The sequence below is a fragment of the Cuculus canorus genome, chromosome 2 (genome assembly GCF_017976375.1).
Source record: "Cuculus canorus isolate bCucCan1 chromosome 2, bCucCan1.pri, whole genome shotgun sequence".
Lineage (NCBI taxonomy): Eukaryota > Metazoa > Chordata > Aves > Cuculiformes > Cuculidae > Cuculus > Cuculus canorus.
The window spans coordinates 18,066,018-18,088,993 of record NC_071402.1 but is presented as its reverse complement, the minus strand read 5'-3'; the positions used below and the strand labels follow the sequence as shown (position 1 = coordinate 18,088,993).

Here is a 22,976-nt window from a genome sequence, read left to right as displayed (position 1 = left end):
GGGCCGGATGGGATCCACCCAAGAGTATTGAAGGAGCTGGCAGATGTCCTTTCCAAACCCCTTTCCACCATCTTCCAGCAGTCCTGGCTGACTGGGGAAGTTCCACTAGACTGGAGGCTGGCTGATGTTGTGCCCACCTACAAGAAGGGTTGCAGGGAGGATCCGGGGAACTACAGGCCTGTCAGTCTGACCTCAGTGCCGGGGAAAGTCATGGAACAGGTAATCTTGAGTGCTATCATGAAGCACATGCAAGAGAACTGGATGATCAGGCCCAGTCAACATGGGTTTACAAAAGGCAGACCTTGCCAAACTAACTTGATCGCCTTCTATGACAAAGTGACTCGACTACTGGATGGGGGAAAGGCTGTGGGTGTAGTCTTCTTGGACTTCGGTAAAGCCTTTGACACAGTTTCTCACAGCATTCTGCTTCAGAAACTGTCAGCCTCTGGCCTGGATGGGCACACACTCTCCTGGGTTGAAAACTGGTTGGATGGCCGGGCCCAGAGAGTGGTGGTAAATGGAGTTAACTCCAGCTGGAGGCCAGTTACAAGTGGGGTTCCTGGCCTCTAGCTGGAGTTAACTCCATTTACCACCACACTCAGCAGTGTGCCCAGGTGGCCAAGAAGGCGTATCAGAAATGGTGTGACCAGCAGGTCCAGGGAGGTTATTCTCCCTCTGTACTCGTCACTGGTGAGACCGCACCTTGAGTACTGTGTTCATTTCTGGGCCCCTCACCACAAGAAGGATTTTGAGGCTCTGGAACATGTCCAGAGAAGAGCAGCAAAGCTGGTGAGGGGGCTGGAGAACAAGTCTTATGAGGAGCGGCTGAGAAAGTTGGGGTTGTTTAGCCTGGAGAAGAGGAGGCTGAGAGGGACCTTATTACTCTCTACCTGAGAGTAGAGAGTACAACTACCTGAAAGGAGGTTGTGGAGAGGAGGAAGCTGGCCTCTTCTCCCAAGTGACAGAGGACAGGACAAGGGGGAATGGCTTGAAGCTCCGCCAGGGGAGGTTCAGGCTGGATATCAGAAAAAAATTCTTCATGGAAAGAGTCATTGGGCACTGGAACAAGCTGCCCAGGGAGGTGGTCGAGTCACCTTCCCTGGATGTGTTTAAGGAACAGGTTGATGAAGTGCTTAGGGACATGGTTTAAGGGAGTGTTAGGAATGGTTGGACTCGATGATCCAGTGGATCCCTTCCAACCTGGTGATTCTATGATTCTATGATTATAGCAGTACTACATAGGAAATATGAAGTTCCAAGGAAGTCAGAAAGATGTTACAGTTATGACACTGTTTATGTTAACTAACAGAGTGGGGTTTTACAACAGTTATTACAATGTAGTACAGTGATATTACAGGACATTGAAAGCATTAACAGATACCCTCTCAAAAGTGATGCAGAAATAAACTCCTGAAAAGAAAAACAGGCACATATATCTGTGCTGCATGGCTTTTTGGAATATATTTTTGCCTTTTATCATTTAGCTGCAAGCTTTTGTGACAATTCATGTAAGCTCACCAGTAAAACTGCTGCTTGAAAATGAGCTTTACAAAAAAGCTTAAGTTGTGTTTAACTGGGAAAATAAAGATTTTTAGTACACTTACGTAATTTCCTCAAACTCTCACCTTTAAACTGCCATCAACCCAGAAACCACTCTTCACAATTACCTGACAATGCATTTTTCGGTTGTTTTCTATAAGGTTAACTTTTCATGATCATACATGCTTTTTCATGTTGAAATTATTTACTGACTACTTTTTTTTTAAAGAGTTGTAAAAGATATTTTATTTATTTTAAACATGGTGAAGTACTACAGGATTTCACAACTTACTACAGAGTACACATTAATATACATTCAGCTATATACCATTAAAAATTAAATTTGCAAACCAAAATAATAATGAAAAACCCATAAGATAATCACCACAAACTTAGAAGGTAAAGAGAAATAGATGATACACGGTATATTCAAGTCTCCCACACCTATCAGCTCATGTATTTTACACAATTTGGAAAAAACACATTTTGAAATGAAAGACAAGTCTATTCCCTTTCATTACCTATTACCTCACACTTTCAGCAGAAATGTAAGTATGTGTCATCTGACACATAGCTTATTCTCCTTTTCTTGTAGTTCAAAACTTAACATCTCTACAGTCCATATTACTTCATAGAAACCACCGAAATAATTTTCACATGTTTTTTTCAACTGTGGGGTAGGATCTAACAGAGCAACTACCTATTAGTATCTTTTAACAGTCTGGTAAGCTAGTGATTTCTCAGTAAAGGGTGTGGTTTATTGTGTATGGTATGACAGATACTATACAAAAAAATGAGTCAGTGCCTTTTGTAAACAGTTATAGCAATCCTGGAGCTACAGTAGGAAGTCTCATTTACCTAAATTCACTCAGGATATATGTTTCAGAATATCTATGAACTTGGGAAGTCTAAATAGAGATATACAATATTTATTGCAATAGTAATCAAATTTGCTCCGTTCTTTTATAGAATATGTTATCTCAGGTAATCACACAGAGTTCTAAAATGTTCATTATTATAAAAGATAAATCACATGACAAAATTAGTCCTAGTCTTTTGTTAGTTCCAATTTTTACATTTGTTGATTATTTTTATCAGATTCTGCAAACACTTTTGTAGTTATTGCCTTCCTATGTTAAATTTCCCATAGAGAACTGTAAAATAGATTCCTACACTAAATCTCATTCAGAAGGCTGTGATTTTTTTTTTCATCAGATAAATGGAAAAGCACAAAGGTAGAAAAAGGGCTACTGTTCCCTGAAGATCCATTGATACACTGTAGATATTGAAAAATATTAACAGTAATGCTTGTGAAAAAAGCAGACAGTATTATCAAACACTTATGAAGCTGTTTTCTTTAGCACTTCATCATTCTAATGACCTTGTTCCAAACGGTGATATTCCCAAGTTAATGATTCAGATACTTTCACTCAATCAAAATAATGCTTGTTCATAAAAACAGTGGATAAGAATCTTACAGGTTAATTAAACCCTTAATAGAATGATGCATTCAGAAATAGGTAGTAAGAGATAATAGTGATTAAATGGTACATTAGTAAATGGAAACATACTCACTGTTTAACAAACATGACTTGTACTACCATTGATGCATTTACACATTTTAATGAACGAAACATTATTTCTGTATCTGTTAGTATCTTTTGGAATACTAGGACCAGTTCAAAAGCTAAATATTTGCACAGGGTAAACTGAAGTAGATATCTGCTGTAATTTTTTTATAGCTGCATTTAGATAATACACTACCCATACCCTAACATACAGTAATTTCATATAACATGCTGAAAACTGAATTTACCATTTATGCAAATACAAATTGTACCTTTATGAGGACTTTTTAAAACGGCCTTTCCTGTATGCTCTACAGCTTCAGGGACTTTTTTTTTTTTTCATTAACAAAAGCAACAACAGCAAAAAATGTATTTCTTTAAATGTACCTTGGTAGTGAGCACTAAATCCACGGTATCGGTGATTGCTGTCTGTTACAAAACGTAGTCTCAGCCAGTTTTTGTTGCTGATAACTGGAGGAGGTATATTCATTCCAGAAAGCCTGAATTTAAAAAAAAAAAAAAAAAAAGAGAGATTAAAAAAGATTAAGGAATTATCAAGGCTGAATATCGGTAGATGTCAATAAAGCTTTGATAAAGGTCTTGTATGCACAACATTTTTTTTTTTTTTTTTAAAGCCCACATATTCATTGACATGCCTTCTGTGGGACTTCTTTTTTATGAGTGAATATTATGTTATCACAAGCACGAACAAACAATTTGTGTCCATTCTGCATGAGCAACTGATGGGATACAAATAAGCACTAATCCAGAAATGCAGTCACATTACTGGTCTGGTACAGCACTCAAATGGTGCAAGTACATGACACTCAGGTTAGAAGGAGTTTGTGTCTATCCAGCTCAGTCAACAGGATAGGCAGAACACTATGGTTCTCAGGAAAAGGATTGCACCCTGTGACGTTCCTGTTCGAGATATGGAACAGGAGAGCTTAGGTTATGCAGGCCACCACCTAAAACTATAAAACACCTATTTTTCAAGAGTAGTATTCTTCTCAATTCAGGGTACAAAGAAATTAAAAAAACTCCATCACAGAATCATAGAACCGTTTATGTTGGAAAAGACCTTTAAAATCATCAAGTCCAACCATAAACATAGTGCTGCCAATACCTCCACGAAATCATATCTCTAAGCATTACCTGCACATCATTTAAATATCTCCAGTGACAGTGACTTAACCACTTCCCTGGGCAGCTTGTTCCAATGCTTCATAACCCTTTCAGTGATGGAATTTCATTTAATTCCCATCTAAGGCTCCCCTGGTGTAATTTGAGGCCATTTCTTCTTGTTACATGGGAGAAGAGATCAATACCCACTTCGCTAAAACCTCCTTTCGGGTACTTGTAAAGAGCAATAACGTCTCCCCTTAGCCTCCTTTTCTCCAGGCTAAACATCCTCTCTGTTCCTTCAGCTGCTCCTCATAATGCTAGTGTTCCAGGCCCTTCATCAACTTCGTTGCTCTTCTTTGCACATGCTGTGGCAGCTCAATATCTTTCTTCTACTGAGAGATCCAAAACTGAACACAATATTTGAGGTGCAGCCTCACCAGTGACAAGTACAGGAGGACAGTCACTTCTCTAGTATGGCTGGCTACACCATTTCTGATACAAGCCAGGATGCTATTGGACTTCTTAGACACTGGAGCATGCTGCCAGCTCATACTCAGCCAACTATTGACCAACACTGCAAGGTCCTTTTCCACCTGGCAGTTTTCCAGCCATTCTTCCTCAAGTGCTGAACCTATCACCTGGCTTTGTTGAACCCCATACAGCTGGCCAAGGCCCATGGATCCAGCCTGTTGAGATCCCTCTGTAGATCCTTCCTTCCATCAAGCAGATCAAGACTCCCACACAATTTGTTGTTGTCTACAAACTTATTGACGGTGCACTCAATCCCCTTATCCAGATCATTGATTACATTATTAAATAGAACTGGCCGCAACACCGAGCCCTGGAGAACACTAATTGTGACCAGCTGCCAACTGGGTTTAGCTCCTTTCACCACAACACTCTGGGCTCGGCTCTTCATCCCATTTATTACCCAGTAAAGAGCACACCCATCCAAGCATAAGCAGCCAGTTTCTGCAGGTAAATGCCAAGAGAAACAATGTCAAAGGCTTTACTACAGTCTAGGTAGACAATATCCATAGCCTTTCCCTCATCTGCAAAGCAGGTTACCTTGTCACAGAAGAAGCAAGACCTGCCTTTCATGAACCCAAGAAAGTTGATCTTGACAACCTGGTTATCCTGTATGTGCCGCACAATGCCCTTCAAGATAATATGCTCCGTAACCTTCCAGAGCACTGAGGTCAGACTGACAGGCCTGTAGTTTCCCAGATACTCTTCCTGGCCCTTCTTATAGATGGGCATCACATTTGCTAATCTCGGGTCGACTGGAACATCCTCAGTTCATCAAGGCCGCTCATAAATGATGGAAAGTGGCTCAGTGTGCAGTTTTGCCAAATCCCTCTGTACCTTTGGGTGGATTCCAATAGACCATATAGCCTTTTATGTGCCCAAGTGACGTATCAGGTCCCTAACCATTTCCCCTTAGATTACAGGGCTTCATTCTGCTCCCTATCCCTGTCTTTTTGTTCAGGGAGCTGGTTACCCAGAGAAAAAACAGTCTTATTATTAAAGACTGAGGCAAAGGAGTCTTTAAGTACCTCAGTTTCTTCCTCTTCCTTTGTCACTATATTTCTGCCTTGCATTCACTAATGGATGGAGATTCTCCTTAGCCCTGCTTTTGTTGCTAATGTATTTATAGAAACATTTTTAATTGTCTTCTGTGACACTAACCAGATTAAGTTCCAGGTGGGCTTTGGGCCTTCTAAATTTCAACCAGCATAACCTCATGATATCTTTGTAATCCTGCCTGCCCCTTCTTCTAAAGTCATAAACTTCTTTTTTTTTTTTACTTCAGTGAATCTCAAAATCAGTTATTAAAAGTACAAGAAAGTAGGGAATTGTGGTTGATTGACATCAGGTAACAGCTAAGCACTACAGAGCTACTCACTCGCTCCCCTCCCTTCCCCCAACAGCAGGATAGAGGAGAGAACAAAAAGAGCAAAAGCAAGAAAACTCCTGTGTTAAAATAAAGATTCTCCAAAATTGTATTTAAGAAGTGAAGATGGGAGAAAAAAGCACAAGTTACCCAAGTGATATAAAAAGAATAATTCACCACGTCCCACAAGTAGATAAACCAAGCCAGTCTCCAAGCAATTCTTATCCGCCCCCCAGTCCCTCTCCTCATCTTTAATTGTTGACTATGATGTTAATAGGTATGGAATATCCTTTTGGTCAGTTTACATCAGCTGTTTAGATTTTGTCCCTTCCCAGCACCTTGTCTATCCCTGGCCTGCTCACTCTGGGAACAGAGTGAGGGATAAAGAAAGCCTTGATGCTGTGCAAGTAGTGCTCAACAAAACCACTGGTGCATTAACAGCTTAGATTTAGCCATAAATCCAAACCATGGCACATTATAGGATTCTATGAAGAATAATAAATCTAAACCCTAGACGTAGCATGCGAAATTATCTGGATTTTTAATTGTCTTTCTCTTTTTTTTTTTTTTTTTTTTTTTTTAACATCAGGACATTACTTCAATTGCTGTAGTCTTTCATCTTGACTTGCTCATTATAAAGGTCTGAATTAGATTTAATTTTTTTTATAGTTGTTATAGTTAATAAGTGAATTGTGTTGTTATAGTGAATAAGCTTTAAATAAACAATCTTTCCATTTATAATACAAAAAACCCAGAAAGAAAAGTAATATCTTCAAGATGTTAACATACTTAACTATGTCCTTCCATTTACTTCTAAACAGAGCTCTTCCTGTGGTTAAAATAAAATGTTAAGCAACAAGTATACCGTTTTATGTTCAGATAATGCATGTTCATCTTCCATTTTTGGCTAGGGAAGGCAAGGGTAGGCAAGGGAAGGATTTAGTGAAACAGTTCATAACGGTATTCAGACAATCCACAAGTGAGAGAATGAGTAGATTCTTTTTTAGAAATTCCTTGCTTTTACAAAGGACTTTTCATCTAACCTTTGAAGTGACTTTGAATAATGCAATAATGTCATTATCAATACTGTTATCTCCATTTCACAGACAGAGAAACTCATGCACAGAAAGAGAAAGCAGCTTCAATCACCTAGGAGACCAGTAACTAAAAGAAAATTATAAGAAAAATGCTGCAAGTTCTGAGCTCTGGCTCTTACAACTAAAATCAAATCAGCTTTGCCTGGTGAATGTCTACACATACTCTTTTGAATTGCACAGTCCTCTCTTGCCCTCCATTATTCAATTAGAAACTTTTGCTTTGAGTTTTCTTTAAAAAAGCATGCTTTTCAAATATAAACAAATTTAACAATTTCAAATTCCTTATTAAAAAAAAATAATCTGGGCAGTTTTATACTGTACTCCGTGCTGAAATAGTGCTTCACTTTTATTTTAGTATTAAGTGCTTTTTTCCAGCTGTCCTATGATAATTTTTGTAGCAAAGTGAGATGAATTTGATAGTTTTAACAAATACAATGATCACTCAAAACTACAAAAAATTAAATCAAAACAAAGTATTTCACCATCTAAATAAAATATTTTACTCTATTTCACTTAAAGTTGTGTCAACTTATTGTCATTAGACATATCAGTTTCTCTAAACAGTATTTCTGAAAATAAAATTATTATATTAAGCGTTTGAACTATCACCATAAATAGAGCAAAGTTTTGACCAGATGGAACAGTGGTGTCTTCTAACTATCTATTCTTTGCACTACTGTCAGTGTGTACCCTTGTCCTAAACAGCATTTGCCTATCTGAGATTTAAATGACTTCCCAAGATATTTTTTGTGGCTTAGTGTTTGTTTCAAGGTTTAGAATCTTATTGTGATAGCAGTATGCAAAAGCACAGTGAGTTAAGTAGTAATGTAATTTAACTGTAGGGTCAAGAAAGCAAAGGTGAGTTTCTGGAGACCAAATTTTTTGTTTTCACTTCTTTGTCTTCATACAGTGCCTAGACTTAAATTTGAGCTTTCTATCCACCCTTTAGACTACAGATGAAGCACAAGCCTAAAGCCTAAAAATTTAACAGGGAAAATATTAATTGATGCTAAATGTCAGGGGTTCTTTTGCCTACCTAATGGCTAGGAAGACACATTTTTCCTGTTCATCTTGAACTCAGCATTCATTATTTCATTAGTGTGAACACAGTTCTTAGACCAGGAAATAATTCTGATTCCCCCACATTATTATAGCCTTGTCTTCAAGTTGTGCCAGAGGTAGATGGGCAACTGACCTCCATAACACTGAATGAAATTGCTTCCATTCTCATAGAAAACCAGATTTCTTTAGGGGCTTCAGCCCTAAAGAATGTGCATAGCCCCACCATTAATCACTTCAAGATTTTCAGTTGGCTTAGTGTTGTTAGAGACAAAAATTAAGGTGCATTTGGAGTCAATTGTATTCATAATAACGCAGGTAATTTAAAAGTGGGTTTTGAAGTGAGAAAAAAATACTCCTTAAATAAATTAGTAAGCTTGTGTAGATACGCTCTGGTTTGACCTAAAGCAAAATTGATTTTCTAAGTTTACAGCGAAGCTTTGTCTAAGAAACTTCTTTCCTGAAAGTTAACTACGTTTTCAGAAAGTGTCTTTCTCTAAAAGTGATAACACTTAAAATTTATGATTATTAGCAAAGTAACAGGTCATGGGTATGCTGAAAGGCCATTATTTCTATTTGTTTCTATGAAAGCCTAGGACATTCATCTTGTTTGAAGGTTAGCAGCTAATATGGACCACACCTGTCCTTCTGCCCCTAACCACAAATACATGCATTCCTGAATCCAGTTCCTGAGCCAGCTCCTGTCTGCTGCCAAGTCGAGCCCAAGACTTTTCTCTGTGCCTGTTCTGCAGCATCAGTGGTGGTGTACAGCCATCAGGGGATGGAGAGTGTCAATTCCGTATATTTGTAGATATCTTATTGTTTTATTATTAATAATATTTTTGTTACTATTACTGTTGTTTCATTAAAGCTTATTTAGCTTTAGTTTCCAATGCACAAGCTTCTCTTTCATTTCCCATTCCAGTTTCCCTGAGGTGGAGGCAGGATCAGGACACAATTGCTTAATTGCACAATTGCACAATTGCCGATCAAGCCAGGTGAGTCTGAACCATGACAAGGTATTATTTTGTGGGAAAGATGTTTAAAAAAATAGCAGTTTAGAGGTCATGTTCTTTCCATCTTTTCTCTATCATGCTATCTGAACACACATTATATAGAAAATCATTTTCCAAATTTATGAAGTTGTGCTAGCACATTCTTTCCCTAATATAAATGACAAAATGTTTGACCGGTACTACTATTACAGCTCCTTCAAATACTTGCTTTAGAGTGTTTTTATACTATGCAAACACACTAGTTGATCTTATTCATTTCAATTGGAAAGCATATGAAAACTAGATTTTTTCAGTTTAAGAAATTTACTCAAAATTCTAAATCAAATAAATTTGGATAGCGATTCTAAAAAAACCGAACAATTTTATTTAAAAAACATACTGCTATGAGATTGTAAAAGGATCTGGCAAACAGATAAGGAGGTATTAGCCTCTTTATTAATTGTGTTAGCCTTAGTCTGTACTGTATTAGTTAGTATTGATATTAGTTCTTGTATTAGCACATCTTTTTTGATGTCCCCCACTCACCTCTGCCTCACAGAATTGCCAGTCACTTCTTCATGAGTCTGCATGACTCCAAGAAAAAACATTTTCATGCTAGTTGGTGTGTAATATCTAGATATTCCACATGATTCTCTAATAAGCTCAAGCCAGTAATACTATTTCTAATACAAAATATGCAAAACATAATCAGAAACACTTCTTATAGCATCTTTTTACTTTTTAAAAAAATTTTTAAACGTATATTGCCAATTAATAAGTTACAGCATGTATCCAGGAAACTGAATACTGGTTTAATCATTGTTTCATAAAATGCGGTAGAAGTCCTTAAAATGTCACTTAAGTTCCTTGACACAAGATGATTTGCACAGAGAGAGGCAGTCACAATACAAATACTTATATTCATTTATTTGCATCTTCTACCATTCATATTACTAATGTGCCATCCTGCATTCACCAAAGCCAGAATGAAAATGAAAAGTATTCCAGCCTTCAAAAGTAAGCGGGTAGGCAGAAGACACAAAAAGGAAATCTCAGGTCTCCAACTTTTTTCTAAGATTATTTATGCTTTTTTGATACCCAAGTTTCTCCATGAATCTGAATTTTAGTGTTACACACAGTTTCTGGCAGAGCAAGATTTCAGTTCTGAAGATCAATAGTAATCATTTGCCTAAGCAATGTATCGCATCTTAGTTTGTGTTAGTAGGGGAAAGACTTATTTTCATGTCAACTAATTATTTTCATTTATTTATCATTTTATTACCAAATAATTCCAATATCAAATTAGTACTCATGAGATGAAATTATGTCACTCAGTAAAATCTATAAAAATATTCATTCCAATTAAGCCTTGAATTAAAGCCAAAGAAGCAGACTTTTTATATCACTTATTGGACAGTCGGCCACTTAGCTGCTTTTTTGCATGGCGGCCAGGCTAGGAAAGGGCCCTCTAACTGCCTGGTCATTCAGCTGTTGGGCGCAACGGGTATTTTAGCTCTTTTTTTTTCCAATTTGCCACCCAGTCAGTACCAAAATAATCTCTTGTTAACCACTGGAAATTTCATAAAGTAAAATACAACATTGGGATACAGAATTTTATTAAATAAAAGCCCATAAACCATCTGAATTTCCTTTCCTGGTTAGTTTTAGTACACTGTGCATTTTTCTAGCCATTAAATTGCATTTGCACATTGCTTTGTACTGATTAGTGAGAATTGTGCTATAACACGCATTCAGGAAGAGGTAGAGGTCTACATTTAATTAGAAATCATTAAATGTTTCTGCATTGTCACTGTGAATTTCAGTATTAGGTCACTTTAATACATGACTGTTAGAGGGTGTGTTTAAGTTGTTATGAATATCTTGTTACAAATGTAAGAAGTAAACTTTAGTGTCATGCTTGGGTTTTGGAAGTTAGAGGTTTAATTAGCTGTTCTTTTTGGTACAGCTAGTTCTCTGTATAATACTACTACCTAATGATGCAAGACAAAACATGTCTTGTATTGAAATTCTCAACCTGTAACTAAAGTAATTGTAAAGCAAAGAGGCAATAACCTTTCACTGCTTACCTATTGAGGACAGACCCATTACTGAACAACTGAAAGAAAAAGAAGGCTGTAAAACATGTTTTCTAACACCTACTTTGACTAGTAGTTATTCAGCCTATAGGAGTTTCTTTTAGAGAATTACAAACACATGTGAAAAATAAAACTACAAGTTTCTTGTCCAATACACGAGAAAACTTCATTCTAGCCGTTTAAATATGCTCGTGGTAAAAGACCGCTTTCATTTTTAAAACAGCTACTATCTAATTAAGCTTACCTATCAAATCAATTATTCTTTAACACATCTAACTTTGAAAGCTATGGTTTATACTTAAGGTGATTCTAACAAAGCACGCACTGACATTGGCTGAGTTCTAATTAAATTCACAATTCCTAAAATCTGATCTTTATAGTTCATGTTTGTTATGGGATTGTTCCCAGAAAGTAGATTTGCAAGCTGACAGAATTTATAATGGGAACTAGCAAAAAATGATTGCTTATTCTGCTCATATAACTGCCCCTTTTCTCACATCAATTTATCTCTTCAGCAAATTATAAAGCTGTTCGCCATTACCATAGTGCATTGGCAGCCCAACCCACTTCTGTGCCAGCTACTATTTCAAGCATAGCTACAGTGCATCATCTATAATATTTTCACAAAATTCAAAGAAAAACACCATATCTACCATAGAAGAAATGCAGCTGTCTCATCTTTGTTTGTAGTTCAAAAGATATAGCTCTCCCCCAAACTGCACAGAATCCTGCATAGCAAATTTTAGTCAACAGACAGTAGGCTTCCCTTCTGCAGTTGTCCTTCATAAACTCTTAGAAACATTCATGGAGAAGCTTCAGATCAATGGCTGTGAACCAGAGGTTTAAACTATCTCACTGCTATGTGCAGTCAACAATATTTGCATTAAGTAGTTTGTCACCTAATGTAAAATGTATTCAGTGAAAAAAACTGCTTACTGAAATAATACACCTTTGCTGCTAATTAAGGGATTTGTAAAAGAGTAAAGCTATGCATGTAGATGTGTCAGTAATTTTCCCCATCTTTGCATCTTATTTGCTTTGAGACTGTGGGTAAATAACAATTTCCAGAAGAAATAAGGTAATGACATTTCTGAGTATAAAAATTTATTGGGTTTGCACTTCCTTATAACATCGTGTCTCCATCCTCTTCTTTTCTGCACTATTTAGGAGGTCATTTACACAAATCACTCTGTTTTAGGCAGACTGATCCATATGATTCAAGCAGTATTTTATTCTCCCTCAAAAACCTAACACCCATCCTATGTTGCAAAGTGGAATTCAGGGCTGGTTTGTTTGGGCTTTTAATAGAAAAGTTCACGTCCTCCATTTTCTCCAAAGACTGACACATCATAAAATACTATACACTTACTTTAACATTTGAAATGCACACTGCCAGCAAGCTACAAACTACAAGTAGTTTAAAAGTACTTGTCTTCTCCATGTACCAAAATAGATTTCATTACCAAAAGTCTTATAAAACTATAGTTCTTACAAACAGAAATCAAAGCAGAAAGCCTTTTCCTTTAAATCCCAGTCATAACTAAGTGAGGATTTGTGGAAGACACAAATGATAAGACAAAAATTCTCAATTTTGATTTTCACAGATATGATATTCCTCATTTTTACAGAAATTATTTAACAACTACTTTCATTCATGCTGCTGTTTTCATTTCCATACATTACTAATCTGCAATGATTGCCTTTGTCATTTTGTCAGAAAGTGGCTCAGAAACTTGTTCTGGATGAGTCAGATAAAAACATTGTGTAGTATACAAACATAAGAAGTAATTTAGGCATAATACAAGTATGAAGAGAGACAAAAAGTGTTCAGAATGCAATGTTGCAGTCAAAGCTCAAAACCAGATCAGTGAACAAATGCATAAAAACCTCAAGGAAGTATATAGATGGTACAAAATAATCAGCAAGATAAAAAAGAGTAAAATTGCCAGTCCTTGCTCTATTTAAGTACCCGATTCTATTTTATTATGTTTGAATCTGTGTGGAATGTTAGCAGAATTTAAGCTGTGTGTTTACTTATTTGTTTGGAGTAGAAATCAGTGATACAGAATCGGGCATTCTTTTAGTGAAGTTGATTCATATGTAAAACATTATTACCAAGCAATAAGTATGTGAGCCCTGCTATAATACACCTTAGTTTAGGCACTAAATATATCCAAAAATATTTCAAATAGAAATAAAATATTTTTATCAGAAAAGTATATAGCAATTTTTTTTGCACAAAACTTTTTCATGAAGCGTGTAGTTCCTCCATTTCATCACAAGCCAGGAGATTCACAGAAATGGAATTGACCGAAAAAGGAATTTGGGGTTGATATTCCATCTATAAGCACTGTTGAAACCCATTCTAATACTACCAGAACCTTAGGCTAACACAGATTTACATCTCAGCATGACTAGAAGAGAACACAGATTTCGTCATTCATACATATACATTACAAAAACTTTAGTGCCTGTTTTGATGCTAACTGCAGCTGTGTGAATCATTCTCATTAGTGTTATTTGCTTGTTGAAATAAAACTGCTATATAAAAAGCTTTGATTAAAAAAAGAACAAACTCACATATTTTGCTTAGGCGTATCATGCATTATACTTACATAGCATAATACAAAAGACAGTAGCTTCCTGCCTCCTTGAAAATAGAGGAAAGACCAATGTGCTAGAACAGCACCTGACCAGTGATTTATCTGGTTTGGTTAAATTTTAGTTAAATTAGGAAGCAGACGTGTTAAACACGAATGTGAAGTATCAACCACTCACAGCTTATTGTGTTTCCTGTACTTTTATAGAAGGCTTCATTTGCAAAGGCTGTTAGCATCCTTTCCTCTGTTCTCCATAATTGCCCTGATCCCATAAAACAGCAACTCTTGTAACAAGATTCATAATGAACATCTTTTGTAAAAAGATCCATCCAACAATGTAAATGTATGGATATTCATGTGTGGATACGAGACCAAAACTCAAATTTCTGATTTAAAAAGGACCAGACTGTTTAGAAAGAACCAGATTCACACTAAAGAAACAAAGCTGAAACTAACTCAACATTTAACACATTGCTTGATTTGAAAGTCCTGAAGGAGTTAATTTTAAAATTAAGGTATCCTTCGTTCCATAAACCCAGTTAACAAGACATTTACATTGAGGCTCAGACACTGACCTAACCATTAACCTTTTGGTCAAGCACTAAACGAGTAAGCTTCTTGTATGACTAGGCCTATCAATATCCTTATTGTTTCCAGTTCTGGTGATGAGATTAATGGGTCTTAGTGGCAGTCATTATAAAGGCCTAGCGCTAGACAGCTTCTGGTACTGGTTTCTTTTCCTCACTTTTTTTTTTTTTTTTTTTTTCTGGAAATGTTCTATCCAAATTATATTAAATCTTTGCAGAGTAAGGACACCAGGACGTATATTGTCAAACTGCCAAAAAATCTATTGCTGTCTAAACTGAGAACTCAAGACCTGAATTTTCTTGAAGTTATTAAATAGAAATTACATACTAATAGATATTTTCAGTTATCTTCTGATAAAATGACAGGTAAACAAGATGGATAGTTTTCTGCAAATAGTTCTTTTGTGAAAGTGCTTCCAATATAAATATTCAAGCGACATGAAAGTAAGTATTTTCAGAGCCGTAGATTTCCTAAAATTCTAACTGCAGCTTACGTTTATGCAACATTAACATATATAATATCGTTATAACTCTATTACAGAAAAAAAACCCAAAAACGAGATGTCTCTGTGACAGAAGCTATGGAACCTTTATGTAAGTTCTGATTTAACTCTCACTTACTGAGGGAGCACTCAATCCCTTCATCCATAAAGATAATAAGACTCTCCCCAAAAATGAGCCCTAGGGAACACCACTAGTGACCAGTCATCAAATGGATATAGCTCCATTCACCACAACTCTCTGGGCTTGGTCATCCAGGCAATTTTTTACCCAGTCAAGAATGCACCTGTCTAAGCCATGAGCTGCCAGCTTCTCTAGGAAGATACTGTGAGAGACAGTGTCAAAGGTTTTCCTGAAGTCGAGGCAGATAGCATCCACAGCCTTTCCCTCTTCCACTAGATGGGTCACCTGGTCTTAGAAGGAGACCAAGTTGGTCAAGCAGGACCACCAAGGTGGCTGGGCCTTTTACCCTCATCGGCCTGCACCTGCCAGGTGAGTGCATTCAAGATGAACTGCTCCCTAATTTTTCCTGATATTGTCGTGAGGCTGACAGGCCTGTAGTTTCAGCGATCCTCTTTACAGCCCTTGTTGTAGATGAGCATCGCACTGGCAAGCCTCCAGTCATCTGGGACCTGCCTTGTTGACTGGGACCTCCTTGCTGACTTCTGATAGATGATAGAGAGTGGTTTGGCAAGTTCCTCCACCAGCTCCCTCAGTACTCTTTGGTGAATCCCATTCAGCCCCGTGGACTTGTGAATACCCAAATCGTGTAGCAAGTCATTGACTCATTCCCCCTGGATTAAGGGTGCAGTTATCCTGCTCTCTATACCTGTCTTCCAACTTGGGGCAGAATAGGTTGGGGATAAGTGGTCTGACTATTGTTTAATGCCTCAGCCTTTTCCTCGTCTTCAGTCGTCATTTTCTCCTCCATATCTATTAAATGATGGAGATTCTCCTTAACTGTCTTTGTTGGTGGTGCATTGTAACAAATATACAACATTTTTTTTGTCTCTTACAACAGTGGTCAGATTGAGTTTGAGCCGGGCTTTTGCCATTCTCATTTTCTCCCGGCACGACCTAACAAGATCCCTGTACTCTTTTTTGGTTGTCTGCCCTTTCTTCCAAAAGTGGTATACTCTCCTTTTCTTCTCAGAAAAAGTTCCCATCATTCATACATCTTTCACAAGAGAAAGTATACAGTATTAATGCGGTCTTGAAGGAATAAAGAAGACAAAGGCTTCTCTTCCAAATGCCAGCTCTTCAAAGTTAGATATGCAGCAGAAAAGCAATGGAAAAATATTCAAAAAGGAAAGTGTCTAAAATGTAACATTCTAATAGCAGCTTCAGAGTAACATATTACCCAACTTTTAAGTGGTTACAAAGGCACAAGTCAGTGAAAAGCCTAGGTCCTAAGGTCAGTTCCTATTAAACCATCTGTAGTGGGACTAAGCATATCATTTAAAGCCTTTGACACAGTTTCTCACAGCATTCTGCTTCAGAAACTGTCAGCCTCTGGCCTGGACAGGCGCACACTCTCCTGGGTTGAAAACTGGTTGGATGGCCGGGCCCAGAGAGTGGTGGTCAATGGAGTTAACTCCAGCTGGAGGCCAGTCACAAGTGGAGTTCCTCAGGGCTCAGTACTGGGTCCAGCCCTGTTCAATGTCTTTATCAATGACCTGGATGAAGGCATTGAGTGCACCCTCAGCAAGTTTGCAGATGACACTAAGCTGGGAGGAAGTGTCGATCTGCTGGAGGGTAGGGAGGCTCTGCAAAGGGATCTGAACAGGCTGGACTGCTGGGCCGAGACCAATGGCATGAGGTTTAACAAGGCCAAATGCCGGGTCCTGCACTTGGGGCACAACAACCCTATGCAGTGCTACAGACTGGGGGAAGAATGGCTGGAGAGCTGCACGGAAGAGAAGGACCTGGGGGTGCTGGTTGACAGCCGACTGAACATGAGCCAGCAGTGTGCCCAGGTGGCCAAGAAGGCCAATGGCATCTTGGCTTGTATCAGAAATGGGGTCACCAGCAGGTCAAGGGAGGTTATTCTTCCTCTGTACTCAGCACTGGTGAGACCGCACCTCAAATACTGTGTTCATTTCTGGACCCCTCACCACAAGAAGGATGTTGAGGCTCTGGAGTTTGTCCAGAGAAGAGCAACAAAGCTGGTGAGGGGGCTGGAGAACAAGTCTTATGAGGAGCGGCTGAGAGAGCTGGGGTTGTTTAGCCTGGAGAAGAGGAGGCTGAGGGGAGACCTTATTACTCTCTAAAACTACCTGAAAGGAGGTTGTGGAGAGGAGGGAGCTGGCCTCTTCTCCCAAGTGACAGGGGACAGGACAAGAGGGAATGGCCTGAAGCTCCGTCAGGGGAGGTTCAGGTTGGATATCAGAAAAAAATTCTTCACAGTAAGAGTCATTGGGCACTGGAACAGGCTGCCCAGGGAGGTGGTCGAGTCGCCTTCCCTGGAGGTGTTTAAGGAACGGGTGGATGAAGTGCTTAGGGACATGGTTTAGGGAGTTTTAGGAATGGTTGGACTCGATGATCCAATGGGTCCTTTCCAACCTTGTGATTCTGATTCTGTGATTTAACTGTGAATAAGGTTTGACAAGTTTGAAGATAGATATAGCTTTGATTGTTGTTTCCATATGTCAGCACTGAAGCCAAAAGACCAAAAAAAAGCTATTTTTTATATTTACCACAGTAAATTACCGCTCTTTAAATTTAACCTAATGAGCTATTCAGAATGAAATTAAGGTTTTAGGTTGAAATTCCACTGTAATCACTTATTACTGATTTATAAAACAAACAAATGAAAACTTAAATAATCCAATGTTCAGGAAGAGGTTAAAAAAAAAAAGTTCTACATTATGCTATCTTGAAAAAAAATTGTTCTGGAAAGTACTTTAAGAATCTATTGATTAATTTTACAGTTATTCAGCTAGAGGGCTAAAAATAATTCACCCTATGACTCTTATTGTCAAATTCATTATGATTCCTGGAAGACTGAAAAAAAGTCTTTGTTTTAAAAATGTCAGTGTTGAAGTATATGAAAGCCTTGTCATGCCTTTGCAGTGCTGCAAAAAGTTCAATTTTGAAGTAAAGTTGCTGTCACATAAAGCAGGTCTATGAGAAACCACTGTATGATCATTAAGGACTGAATAAAGGTCCAACTGATGATTAATGAAAGTTTATAGTACTATGGTTATGAAATGTTGGAAAGTGCCAAGAATTAGAAATACTTTTTAACTTCAGAAGTAGATTGCATCTTATAAAGCCAGATGTTCATATGTCAAAGATTTTTCAATTAATCTGTTGACTTGGAAGAATAATGAGGTACAATGAAAGTTAAAAGGAGACTTCCAAACACGCGTGCTCTGAAATGTTAATCTATGACACTAGGAATGTGTTGTTTGTGACACAAGTAATAGACATAACCCTGATTGACAGTGTTGCTGTCCTGATTGCCTGAAGGATTATTATGATAAGTTGCCCACTTTCATATAAATATCAAGGGCTTGGAAGGAATCATTACTTATAAAGGTGATCTAAATATCTCAAGTACGAACTGACCTCGCACTTAAAAGTCAATGCTCCTGAGCAGGTCATAGGATCAGTATAAATACATAATCCCTGGGAGGCATATAATGGTTAATGTATGGGTCTTCTCAGTGGCCCAGAAGGTACAATAAGGTGGATAAAGAGAGCTGTCACATATTTGTTTTGTTGCACATGCTAAAGCAAATCCATGGGACACAGTCTCTTTCAAGAACCTGGAATTTCTGAGAGCCTTGGCTGCAGAGCTGAGGACCCTGGGCAGGTATAGAGATGAATGGGATTATCTGAGTGTTTTCTGCAAATTCTGCACATTTCTTCCCTCTACTTTCACAGCTGTGCTAAATAAAAATCAATTGATTACAACTTGTATCTGACCAATTATTTCTTCAAATAACAGTCAAACTGAGCAACTGGAACCATTATTAGTGAGAGTTTTACATAGTTTACCTCAAAGTGTTGCCAACATCTTACTATTTCATAACCAGTTATTTTCTCCACTTTTTAAAAATTCTATAGAGCAAATCATTATAGTTGCAAGTCTACTGCCCAAATGGGAGAAGAAAGCTTTCTGATAAGTGTTAATAAATGAACAAAACAAAAAAATCTTGAGTCAGATAATACGACTTGATGTTCAATAGACTATATATTCAAGAGTATTGCATAAGTTCTTACACACAAAATCTTGTTAGGACAGAAGAGAATTCCCCAAATATGGAGCCAAAATTTGCTGTTAGACCAGTTTATACTTTAACAGACTAATAGTCTAAATATTGAAAAGTCTCATTAATAACACTAGAATTTGTTTAATTGAAGAAACCTTCCTCTTATCTATCCCTTTTCTCTGGTTTTACGCTCATCTTTTAAGTGTCCCTCTTTATCCTGAGACCAGCATTTCATTCTTTCCCAAACAGAAGGAGAAAATGTTTACTCTGAGTCATCAGTATTTTGAGGTCATCCCTGGAAAGATGTAAATGATAAAATTCTCCTTCCTCAACCTTGAATGACCCTTGGGTTATTTGATGTTTTCTTAACAGAGCCTGCTTTTTTCTCATTGGTTTACCCAGGGTTGTCAGACCTTCGCTGTATATGATAGTCGCATAGTCACTTGACCAGTAGGCAATCGTCAGAGCCCAAACATACTGAAATCAGCTCAGGTCAAGATACCTGAGAAGAGTCCTAAGACAATCTTGCTGTCAGATCAATACAAAGCCTGCAGCCACTTCCCAGTAATAAGGCAAAAGTCATATTTACTGGGCTACCATTTGATATCAGTACTGCCAGATTCACACTAATGAACCTTGGGAGCATAGGGAATAGGAAAGAAAGAGTACTTCTCCCTGCAGCAAATTCTAATTTAACTTCTCTCCCTAATCCTTAACACTTCATGTATCTACAGTAGTTAAAATGAAAAGCACATCTAGGTATGCAATATTCAAACTGGTAAAAGACTCTAATTATTTTTTCTGTGCAGCATAAAGAGAAACAGGCATGCAACTCTGGCTGGAAATAAAGTTTAAAATATAAGTCAAATTACTCCCACTCTGCAGTAAAATCAGGGGCCCCATGGGTCTTATTAGAAAAAGTGCTTTTAGAATCTGAAAGTTTTCCTGAGTATCTGCCACTCTCATTACTCATAGTTAGATATTAAATCCAAATGCAAATCTATCTTAAAAGAGCTATTCCTTATATTAGAATCAAAATTCAAAGTGCTGTCATGTTAGTCCTGAGTCAGTTATGTTATTCCATCTTTTTTAAGGGTGATAATAAGACAGTGCAAGTCCTGAAATGCCTTTAAAGAACAACTCATCAATACAAAGTAAGAGGATAAAAATTAAGAAGCTCAACTCAAACTACTGGTGATGTTTTTCTGAAAGTTCATTCCTTCCTATTTCTTATTTTCTGCCTCTGAAAATGTATCAAGGTAGATACTAAAATCTATCAGAAAAGGCTACTTTTATTGCATAATGTAAACACAATGGCTGTCAAGGTATCCATGCAAATTACTGACAGAATCATTCACCTCAGTTAGTTTCCACCTTATTTTTTCTGTGAATTAATGTTTCATTATGTTTCACAATGTTACATTTTGTGCAATAAGTTTCTTCTCTATCTCAAACATCCGATCTCTTTCTAATTCTACTGAGTTTATCAAATAAGATGTTTACATTTTAAAATTGCTTACATTTTTCTGTAGTGATCTTCCTCTCTTCTGCAATCTATCTGTAAGCTAGTAAATCTCTTACTCAAGGATTTCATAGAACTTTCATCTCAGTGTGCTAAACAAATATCAAGAAATTGTACCACACTTTATGTCATTAAAAAAATCCAAAGCATTAAGAGACATTATGATGTTCTCCACCACAAAAGTCCAAGATGAAACTGGAAACTGCCAGGGTTGTAAGGGCCTTGACCCTAACTAGCCCTGCCTAAGGACTGCGATGACCTTCTGCCTTTGGGCCCAGGAATCCCATTCTAGCTCAGCCTAAGAACACCCAAACTCTACCCTTAACCGTCTCCTTTTGACTGGGCTCCTGGTGAGGCCTTGAACCCAGTTCATCACTTAACCATGTTGTGGGCTGTTAACTGACTCTGTTATCTCAATCTCCAGCTCTGCCCCCCCGTGTTCAAATCCTGCAGGACTGCATACCATTGGTGAGTCCATGACATGCATGGGGTCACCCATAGCTCCCAGTTGTCACCTCTCTGTTCCTCCTACTGCTAGACAGAAAGAGAGTTCAAATTAAACTGTTCTAGTCATTAAAACTGCACTATTTTTTCTATGATAAATTATCTCATTTAAACAACACTGTGAATTTGCTTTTGTTCTGTGTACTTGATCATATTTCTCACTCTATTTGTAACATTCATATTCGAATATTCTCCAATGGCAATCAGGGAAATCTTTCTTGTATCTTTTGTATGGAGTATTTTTAAGATGTTATGATAAAATTAAGACGTGCATATCATCAACCTCTGTCATTGTTACTCCACAGAGATATAACCGACAGAAAGTCTTTAAAACCAAGGACCTAATCTTTGAAGTGATCTCTGAGTAATAAGGGATAGGACAGGTCACATTTAGCCCTGTTAGATAAGAGCCAAAAATGGAGCAGTATCGGCTCTCGTGCAAAATGCCTCATTTTGAAATAAATTATTTAGGCATTTTACAAGAAGATTTTAGACGCTATTTCACAGTTTGATGGTTCATAATAAAAGAACCTCCAAAGCTGAAAGTTAAGAATACAACATTTATTTGTGTTTGTATGACTAGGTGAGATTTAGTAATCTAAACTGTGTATCATTTTAGGGGGAGGGCAGGGTGGTGGTGGCGTTCTTTTCTTGTTTCATAAATTGACAGCTACTAAGAAAAAAATCCTTGAATATTTTATTTCTTTGACACAGAGGGCCACAGGAGTGGCCTCTGCAAGAAGAGGAGCTTCCTTGTGCCACACACAGTTATAGTTAGTTCCAGTCAGCTCCACAATAAACCCAGCCCAGGATACAGTTAAGCCTATCGGCCAAGTTGGTGTCATCTCTATGAAAATGTATTTAAGAAAGAGCAAAACACTGCACAAGCAGTGAGGAGTGAGGGAAAAAAGAACACAAGCCTGTGAATACTAAGGTCACAGAAGGAGGAGGGGAGGAGGTACTCCAGCTATGCTACGGCAGCCCATGGAAAAGACCACATTGGAACAGGCTCTCCTAACAGGAACTGTGGCCCATGGAGGACCCATGCTAGAGCATGTATACTCTGCAGCCTGTGGAAAGGACCCACACTGAAGTAGTTCTGGAGAAGTGTGAGGAAGAAGGAGAGGTAGAGAGGAACTGTTATGGACTGACCACAACCCCGCATTCCCCATTCCTCTGCATTGTTCAAGGCCAGGGCAGCAGGTTGAGAAGTTGGAAATGAAGGCAAGAAGTTAAGCCTGGGAACAGGTGTGAGGAAGGAAGATGTTTGGTTTGGTTAAGTTTGATTTGGTTTCTTTTGTCTTTATTTCTCACCATCCCATTCTATTTTTAATTGTCCATAAATTAATATTCTCCAAGTCAAATCTGGTTTGCCCGTGAAGGTAAATGGTAAATGATCTCTCATTCCATATCTTGACCCACATTTTTTTTCACTGTATTTTCTCCCTTTGTCATAATAAGGAGGAAGAGGGACAAAGCAGCTTGGTGGACATCTAACAGTCATCCAAGATTAACTCACTACCTCTACTTAGGAAACTCATATCACTAAACATGTTTTAAGAAACCTGCAGAAAAGTATTCAATAAGTAATTCCTGTTCTCTGGCTAATATATCTTGCTGCATAAAAGAAAGCATCTCCAGCTAAAAGTCTATTCTAGTTCAGTGACAAAGC

General features: G+C 37.8%; 1 protein-coding gene across 3 annotated transcripts in view; it reads right to left on the bottom strand.

Moving 5' to 3' along the window:
* CSMD3 (CUB and Sushi multiple domains 3) overlaps nt 1-22,976 on the bottom strand; it is a 610,540-nt gene that overhangs the window by 382,019 nt on the left and 205,545 nt on the right. For all 3 annotated transcript variants that reach the window (XM_054060149.1, XM_054060147.1, XM_054060148.1), the window contains exon 6: nt 3,495-3,607. In XM_054060149.1, coding sequence (XP_053916124.1) covers nt 3,495-3,607 — 113 coding nt within the window. The remainder of the gene's footprint in view (nt 1-3,494; nt 3,608-22,976) is intronic.